The sequence below is a fragment of the Silene latifolia genome, chromosome 6 (genome assembly GCF_048544455.1).
Source record: "Silene latifolia isolate original U9 population chromosome 6, ASM4854445v1, whole genome shotgun sequence".
NCBI classification, from domain to species: domain Eukaryota; kingdom Viridiplantae; phylum Streptophyta; class Magnoliopsida; order Caryophyllales; family Caryophyllaceae; genus Silene; species Silene latifolia.
This window is the reverse complement of record NC_133531.1, coordinates 116661720-116671274: the sequence shown is the minus strand read 5'-3', so window position 1 is coordinate 116671274 and position 9555 is coordinate 116661720. Positions and strand designations below refer to the sequence as shown.

General features: G+C 40.5%; 1 protein-coding gene across 1 annotated transcript; it reads left to right on the top strand.

Moving 5' to 3' along the window:
• Positions 1-4625: 4625 nt before the first annotated feature.
• LOC141587145 (phosphoglucan, water dikinase, chloroplastic-like) lies at positions 4626-6568 on the top strand. The gene is made up of 6 exons (XM_074408584.1): positions 4626-4657; positions 4729-4799; positions 4936-5053; positions 5939-6025; positions 6108-6194; positions 6278-6568. The coding sequence occupies exons 2-5, from the start codon at positions 4729-4731 to the stop codon at positions 6192-6194; spliced, it is 363 nt and encodes a 120-aa protein (XP_074264685.1). The 5' UTR covers positions 4626-4657; the 3' UTR covers positions 6278-6568.
• Positions 6569-9555: the final 2987 nt, after the last annotated feature.

Sequence of the window (9555 nt, the reverse complement as noted above, 5' to 3'; positions counted from 1 at the left end):
CAAACAAAAAAACGTCAGCCGAAATTTCGGCATTACGACGGCATGAAATGGATAAACCCAAAAACAACAAAAAACAACCTGCAATACAAAAAGCAAGGGGCAATCCCGCTTTTCAAGCAAAAGACGAGTCAAAATCACAAAAACGGCATTTCAAGACCCATACAAGGTCTGCCAACAACCCCAAAATACATTCCCGGCACAATGGGGATTTTTCTACGGCTCAAAAAGGCAAATTCATACGCTAATTTGAGCCCAAACCGGTCAAAATTCAAAAACGACCGCAAAAAGGCAAACGTGATTTTATCACGCTTCAACACGACCTAAATTACCAATAAGGTCCATTGCAAGGCAAACTGACTCAATTCAAGCCCAAACAAGCGCTTATTTTGTCAGACATAAGACCGTCACAAAAGGCAAAAATTCAATTTTGCCCACAAACATACAACGAAGGTCCTTAAATGGCGAATACGGGTTTTCCCAACTACAATGCAACCTAGTGGGACCCACTACCCAAGCAAATAAACTTGACATTGTGAAATGAGACGGTTTCTCGCCTCAATCACGTTTTTCGAGCCTAGGGAGCGGGAACGGGGACCAAAATGCAAACTAAAAGCACCCCTATACTCCTAAACAGGTTTCTAACCTAATGCAAACATCAATTTCACTCGAAATTGGCTCAATCAAAAACGCCCAATTCAATTTTTTAGGGCAAAATCCGCCCTAATTCAACTAAGCTAACAATCAACAAATTTGAAAGGATTCAAGAGGAAATACTTACCTTGAGATGACATTTGTTGACAATGGCACAAGTGAAAGCAAGCTTGAAGGTCCTTTAATGGCGATTTTTGCGGGATTTTGAGGTTGAAGATGAATAATCATCCGCAGCTCAACCTCGCGTCTTTTTAACAAGAAATAGGGAAGCCAGCTTGCATCGCCAGGTGGCTCGCGCCTAAACCAGGCCTCCCCTTTTCTTTTTTAGCGAAATTTGGGCTTTGGCCCAATTTCCCACTACAAACTTCAAAATTTTCGTTGACGATATGGATGTCGTCATTTCCTCGAAAGACAAACAAAACCAAATAGTGAAAATTCAAATTCGCTATTTTCAAAAACTTCAAGCAAAACGGCGATCAAAACCGCCAACTTCAAAAATAATAGCGAAAATTCAAATCGCTATTTTCCTCCAACTTCAAAAATAACAGCGAAAATTCAAAAACCGCTATTTTTTAAGCAACGGCGGCACATAAACCGTCACTTGAATCAATAGTGAAGATTCCAAATTCACTATTTCTTTCAAAATGTCAACAGCGGCACATAAAACGTCACTTCAATCAATAGTGAAGATTCCAAATTCACTATTTCTTTCAAAATGTCAACGGCGGCACATAAACCGTCACTTTAAATGCTATAGCAAACTCAAATTTGCTATTTTCCTTCAAAATTAGAACAAACGGCGATCAAAACCGCCACTGCAAATTCAAGCTGACGAATGGTGAAAATTCCAAATTCACTATTCCTTCAAATACCAGCAGGGGGCTTCCTCGCGTAACCCGCTCATTCCAAAAACAGTGATAGTGAGAATCCATACTCGCTGTTTCCCCGGCGACATCACGAGTTCGCTACTTTCAAGACAAGCCCATTCGACGCGGCTACTCCCACGGTCCATTAACCGACCATACCACTGGCTGGCGAGCCTTTGTCCGCAACCTTTTCAAGGATACATCGCGAAGATGCCTCGGGTACATTTCCTTACTTTTTCAAGGACACATCCCGAAGATGCCTCGGGTACATTTCCTTGTCTCGGCTGGCGAGCCTTACAATGCACCGTGGCTGGCGAGCCCTCCACACGTACGCACCGCAGCTGGCGAGCATTTATCCGCAAACATACAAGGACATATCCGAAGATGCCTCAGGTATGACTCCTTCTTATGGCTGGCGAGCCTTCGTACGTAGTCTAACAGACTTTAAACGACCCGCACAGATAGTCGACAGACTCTAAACTGTTCCCGACGGCAGGTCCTTGACTCGTAGCCTCGAGTCGCCTCGGCGTCACCCTTCCCGACGGCAGGTCCTTGGCCCGAATCCTTTCGAGCCGCCTCGACGTCACTTGGGTCTCCAGGTTGTAATCTTCGATTGACCTGGGGGCTCTACTTTGACTTTCGCCCTGTCCAAGCCTCAGTCAAAGTGGGGGCTCTGTAGATACCCGGTATCTGCTGAGACTCCAACAAACACCCGATAATTATCGGACTACAACATGTTTTGGGATCGCAGCGTTTGATCGACAGTTTGTGTACAACTTTATGTCGGAAAACTTAAAACGATTCGAAAACAAAACATTTCAAAACATTTCAAAAATACTTGGAGTGTTTAATGCACGGCGACGGGGTCACAATGACACTAACTAGAGTCAAAACCGACACCAGACCAAAAACCGACTCGAAAATTCAAATCCCGACTCCAACAACGAGTCAACCACAAAATAAAACAAACATTTCAAACCTTCTACCTTAAGTTTTCCCGGATTCATGAATGGTCAAGTACCAAACATGTGACTACAAAGCCTAGGATAGAACAAATCATGATTGCGTTTGTTGTGATAGTGACAACACAACTCGAAGAGCCGCGGCATGGCTCGCGCCTCTTTGAGCAGCCCAGGTGGCCACGTCGCTCAAAACTCACACAACCACTCATTCTCCTATAAATACCCCTCAAATGCCACCCATTTGAGACTTACGCGAGTGTCCGCCCCCTCTTTTCTCCCTTAAAATTCTCGACTCGACTTCTAAAGTCACAATCCGACGCGTGTTTACGACCTACCGATCGTAAACACGAGCCTTACACATTGTTTGGTACCGTCATCGTGCATTAAACCACTTGACCTACCACTTCGACCACTACACCATCACTAAACTTTTAAAACACTCTTTTTTACCAAAACGGTTTTAAACTGAGTTTTTTCCGATCAAACGAGTTATTACACTTACGTCATTCACTCGCCATAACCAAACATGTAAGTATGAGGGTGTAAAAATCCTCTCTTATTATGCTTTCATTTGTTTCATGACTTTAACATGCTAAAACATGCATAACATGAACCAAAACATGGAATAAACGAGTTAAAACTGATTTTTGTTACTGAGGCGAAAGCCCCTTAGGTCGCCAATGCTCGCGCCTAAATGGGGTACTCGGACTGAGAGATCAACCGTGTTTGTTCTCGTCATTTCCCTTAATCCATTTTTCATATTTGTAATCGGTTTTTACCATTTCAAGTATTTTCGAAACCTTTTTGTTTCATTTCACATGTTTTAACCATAAAGCATTTTTCACCCTTGGTTCTTCATACCATGACGGTTAAATCCGTGTTTCGGTGATAATATTTGGTTAATGACATTTAAGAGGTATTTTAAAGCCTTTTATTTCATTTATTTACATTTTTCAAACAAACATATTAGTCACCAACACAAAGTCATCCTTGGTTATACATACCATGCCGGATTTTAACCCCGGTACGATGATGAGTACCGACTAATTACATTCAAAATGGACTTAAAACAATTAGTCCATAATCATTTTCAAAACTATTCATGTCAAGTTTGTCAAATCGAACCCAACACCGAATATTATCAAACAATGATGATTATTCGAGTCTAGTTCTTCAAATCGACAAATGCGGTCTAAGCGACCCTTTCAAATCAAACCGGGTTCAAATACCCATTTTTAACACGTTTTATAACGTTTTCTAAACAGTCAGAACACGGCATACAACCGTTGGCTAACCCGCGCCTCAAGCAGGCCTTTTCTTTCTCATTTTCAAAACTAGAGGGAGGCCCCTTATACTGGCACGGCTCGCTCGCCTCTTATAGCCGTCCTGGGGCACAGGGGCTGTTCCCTTCGAAAGATTAGTCTAGGACGATTCCGACTCCGGTTAACCCGGATATAGGACGGATCAGATGACTATTCATTTGTTCAAAACCATATTTGCAAAATGCCTTACTAAGACAAATGGATCGTGTTATGCACCCTAAACCTAATACGGTAAATGGATGTTTAATTTCCGTCTTGCATGCAAATCAATCATTAATCCAACTCGACATATTATACTTGATACTTGGATTAAATCAACCGACTTAGAAAGCTCTCACATGTTAGGTTTAAATCATTGGATGCGCATTCATGCATTTAAACCGTTTTATCAACTTTTGCATTCAAATAAACCAAGATCGATCAAGAGAGGGCCGCTAAACGCGGGCGGGATTGGGTGTCTGATTAAAGGGCTTCCCAATACGTACCTTCACCTCTTACTCAGAAACTTTGGATAGTGGACGACCTTATCCAGGGCGTACGAGAGTCATTATAGAGATAGGATGCTAAAGAGGGACGATTTCCTTATCTTTAGTACCTATGTCAAACGCTGCTTTGTGATTCGATTTGACCGAGGTATAAAGTGGAATTCGAACGGGTTCCAGGCATCCCACAAATGCTTGGTGGTGACTCCGAACATCTCTAATCGTTTCGAGACCCTTACCGAGACAAAACCGACCGATCTAAAACGATCCGGTCGAAGGCATTTTTACACCGCCGAGCGTGGCTTTCAAAAAGACCGCTACCATTGTCCACAGATCGGCTGGGCTTGCAGGTGGCCCATGTCCACAGGACCTCAGTGAGTTGTTGCGACATGCGATAAGTGGATAACTGATGTTTTTTTATACTGAATTTGTTTCAACTCCGCAGATGCTAGGAAAAGCTCTTGGAATTGCTGAGAATAGTGTGAGGACATACACAGAGGCTGAGATTCGTGCTGGGTAAGATGAATAGACACCAACTATTAAAGATTTGACGGCATTCTGTAATTTAATATTATTCTTTTTATGTTGCTGAAAATTTTCTTGATAATATGTTATGATGTTAACTGACTTTTCTGGTAACATTATGTTCCAGCGTAATTTTTCATGTGTCAAAACTTAGCACACTTCTTCTAAAAGAAACTAGGCGCTCCTTAGCATCTGAAGGTTGGGATGTCATTGTTTCAGGAACTGCACAAGGAACAATTGTTCAGGTACCCACTCAGGAGCTGCTAATATAGCACTTTCTAAAATTTGCTATTCTGTAAAGTGCTTCAGGATTGAACGATTGCGCTTGAGTCCATATATTCATCTTTTATCGTTTTCCCCCTCTTTGGTTTCAGTTTATTTTCTTTTAATCATTTTTAGAATTCTTTATTATAACTCATGTTAGGTGATTCCAAATTCTGTTTGGAGTTTGAACAACGGCTCTCCTGTAGTAAATTGCTGTTTGGTATGTGAGATATGGGCTTAGAGATTAGAGATGTTATATAAAAAAGTGGCTTTGTAGCAAAATTCATGGTAAAACAGCAGCTTCTGTTGAGGCTGAAAACTCACGCATTTTGACATTTGAAAACACTGTTTTATGATTCATGTCCAATAGAAGGAACAATATTAATATCTAGATGGGGAAGAACAAGAAAATCATGATTATGATGATAATATTAACAATTAGAATAATAATATTTAATAATTTGTGAACTTAGGGAAGATAGAACAGGCCATGCGAAGCCCCTTGAGTTAAATTATTCAGCGCATGGTTTTTATGTTCAGTTTCGGATTGAGATTGTGGGAATATAAAACCCACACGTGAGTGTCCCACATTGTTTGGAGAAGAGAGATTATACCACTTTATAACCAAGAAATTTCTCCTCCTATAAGAATTGGTTTTAGGATGGGCCTCCTTTAGTTAATGGTCCGTCTCTCCTCCGTTCGGGTAAGGTCCAGACCCATTTGCATGTTCTAATAGGGATTCCACTTGGTTGTGGAATACCTATTTCACAATTTTCTTGTCTATCCATGTGTAGTGGTGTGACTATCCTGTTAAATATTCCTAAGTTTGTTTATTTGTGCTCATTTTGACTTCCTATGTAAATCAGGTTGACAGCATTACCCCTGGCTCACTTCCTTCATCCATTCAAGGACCTGTAATTCTTGTTGTCCAAAATGCTGATGGAGATGAAGAGGTTTGATTTTAACTCCTTTTCAAGTTTTTGGTACATGCTCAACTCCCTGAAGATTAAATGTAACAAGTGAATTATTTGACAGGTTACAGCTGCAGGAACTAATATAGTTGGTATCATCCTCCTGCAAGTGTTGCCTCATTTATCTCATCTTGGTGTCCGAGCTCGATAAGTGAGCCAAACTCTACTTTTACTTTTGCCTCGCGCAATATATCACCCTTAAGTAAAAATAACAACCTAAATATCTATGTGCAGGAGAAGGTTGTCTTTGTTACCTGCGATGATGATGATTCAGTTGATAATGTAAAGACGCTTGACGGACAATTCGTGAGGTCATCTTATTAAAAATTCTCTCTGGAGTGATTCTTTTAAGACGTAATAGTGTTTACACTAAGTGAAGAGTTAAGGATTCTAAGTACCTAAGAGGGGGAGGGGGTGAATTAGGTACTATTTTAAAAATTTCAACTTAATCTTTATTGAATTAAAGCAAGTTGATTAATGATATGAAGAACAAATGGATACATCAAATAAATTGATTGATTAAAAGTGTATCACGTTGTTAAGAATGATTGCTGTAAGGCAACGGTTGATCTGACTGTTGCTTGTTTTGTCTTAGCACATGAGTTAAGGCTACTGACCAAAAGCAACAGTATCAGGAACTGTTGTTAAATAAAATCGTGAGTGAACAACAAGTAAGATAAGTGCAGCGGAAATAAAAAGTAACGAGATATCAACACGATGTTTTTGAATTGGTTCGACCAACACTCTAAGGGCCTACGTCCAATCTTGTTTTATTAATAAGTGAAGTGATCTACTCCGACTACTTAAACACTTACAATAAAAGGACCAACAACCTACTCCGGTTGCGACACGAGTTCTAAGACTACTCCGTCTAGAAACTCAAGACTCTAACTTTTACAAGATCAAGTTTCCTCAAACTGATTCTAAGAAAGAATTTTTAAGGACAACTTATAGATCAAACGATTCTAGGCAAGAGAATGCAATACGTAAGGCAACGGTAGTGAAGACTGTTGTCACTGGAAGACTTGGAATTATTTTGCAAAGGAAATAAAAAGCTTTAAGTTCTTAAAAACAATTTTGCAAAACACTTTGAAATTCTCAGGAAAGTCTTAAGAAATGAAGGAGAAGAGTGCTCCTTTTATAGGGAAGCAAACTAGGGTTTAGAGGTCAAGACATATGATAGAAGACAAATATTTTTGACTTAACCAAGTTTGAATAAAAGGGGCATTCTTCTAAAGGTTGAAGAAGAAAAGAAGCTTTGTTATTATCTTTAAAAAGCCTTTGAAAGTCAGTCAAATTAAGATTGACAACCAAGTGAAGACAATTTTTAGAAAAACAATTTTGGAAAGAAACAAGTTCTTCTTTCCAAAAGCCATGATAAAAGGAATTGCCATTTTGAGTTAAAACCTTTTGAAAGATGCCATTTGGATATTCTTTTCTTAAAAACAACCTTTCATAAAATTCAAATATCAGAAATGAACATTTCAAAGATAAAAGTTTGTATTTAGAAATAGGAGTATTTTTAAAATTGAAGATTTCCTTCAAGTGACACGAGCTAAAGCAACAGTCTAGCTTACTGTTGCCTTAGCAAGCAGACCGTTGTTAAACAACAGTCTTGCTTTGCCTTAGTACTATACTCTCTTACCCTTACATAAGTGACTCTTATTACAACATAATTCTTGGGTAGCTTCATCAACACTTTTTGACCTTGAACATTGATTAATTCTTGATTGGGGGAGAAGACTAAATTCCGAAATGGAACATCTTAAAGCATGGTTAAAAGTAGGCATGTCATCATTAACAAATGTGTTTTAACACCAAGGCTCTAATGCTGATCCCACCACACCACCGTCCTCCCCTGATAGCTCATCATCATCTCATCCCTCCTCCTCAGGTACGCCATATGCTCTCGCTAATTACCTCACTTATAATAAATTTTCTCACACCCATCTTCATTTTATTGCAGCGATTACGGAGAGTGTTGAATCTCCTTCCTTCTGTATTGCCATCTCTGACCCTAAATGGTGCCAAGCTATGCGAGACGAGATTAACGCTCTTGAAAATAACAACACATGGGAGCTAACTGATTTGCCAGCGGACAAAAAGGCACTCGGGTGTCGGTGGGTATATAAAATAAAATATAAATCGGATTGTGAAATTGAACGCTATAAGGCTCGTCTTGTCATTTTTGGGAACCATCAGATTGAAGGGATCGATTATGGTGAAACTTTTGCTCCGGTTGTGAAAATGGTAATGATACGCGCCTTTCTTGCCGTCGCTGCTATTCGCAAATGGGAACTTCATCAGATGGGCGTCCATAATGCCTTCTTACATGGCGATCTAAACGAGGAAGTTTATATGCGTTTGCCACCGGGTTTTAGCAAGGGACACGAAGGCAAAGTGTGTTGGTTACGAAAATCTTTATATAGGCTTCGCCAGGCACCTCGCCGTTGGTTCGCAAAGCTTGGCGCAACATTACGTAAGTACGGGTTTGTGCAATCCTATTCTGACCATTCCTTGTTCAGTTATGTGACGGATATAGTATGCATCCACGTCTTAGTTTATGTGGATGACTTCGTTATAGCCGACAATAACTCCGAGGCCATTATTTCGTTTAAAACTTATCTAAATCAATGCTTCCATATGAAAGATTTAGGTACATTGAAATATTTTTTGGGTATTGAGGTTGCACGTAATTCTGAAGGTATTTTCCTTAATCAGCGCAAGTACGCCCTTGATATTGTTTCCGAAGCCGGGCTGCTTGGTGTGAAACCGGCTGCAACTCCCTTAGAAAAGAATCATCACTTGGGTTTTGCATCAGGTGAACTTGTCTCGGATGTTGAGTTATATCGTCGTCTTGTCTATCTTGCTGTAATGCGCCCTGATCTTTCTTATGCGGTACACTCTTTGTCTCAGTTTCTTCATCAACCCCGTAAGGAGCATATGGATGCCGCTCTTCGTGTGGTTCGCTACTTAAAAGGACGACCGGGTCAAGGGGTCTTATTGAAAGCTAATAATTCTCTTACCATCTCGGGGTGGTGTGATTCAGATTATGTTGGATGCCCTCTGACACGTCAGTTCGTGTCTGGTTGGATTGTCTTTCTTGGTGATTCGCCCGTCTCTTGGAAAACCAAGAAGCAACATACCGTATCTCTTTCTTTCTCAGAAGCTGAGTATAGGTCCATGGCTAATGTTCTGTGCGAATTAAAGTGGCTAGTGGGTGTACTCTCGAGCTTGGGTATTTCGGTGTCCCTTCCCATGAGGATTTCTTGTGATTATCAGTCGACACTTCATATCGCTCATAATCCCGTATTTCATGAGCGCACAAAACATATCGAGGTGGATGTCATTTTATTCGCGATGCCACGATATGCGTTCTCAACTCGCCGATATTTTCACTAAGGCTCTTGGCTCAACTCAATTTCATTCTCTTCTTGGCAAATTGGGCGCTCTTGATCCCCACGTTCCAGTTTGAGGGAGGGTATTAGGCCGTATTGGGCCTTACTAAGACC

Bases quoted from the DNA above. Each gene is read 5' to 3' on its own strand.
- LOC141587145 (XM_074408584.1), top strand. From the start codon at position 4,729: ATGCTAGGAAAAGCTCTTGGAATTGCTGAGAATAGTGTGAGGACATAC. The intron at 4,800-4,935 runs GTAAGATGAATA...ATTATGTTCCAG, and splicing joins GAGGCTGAGATTCGTGCTGG to CGTAATTTTTCATGTGTCAA. The intron at 5,054-5,938 runs GTACCCACTCAG...TATGTAAATCAG, and splicing joins CACAAGGAACAATTGTTCAG to GTTGACAGCATTACCCCTGG.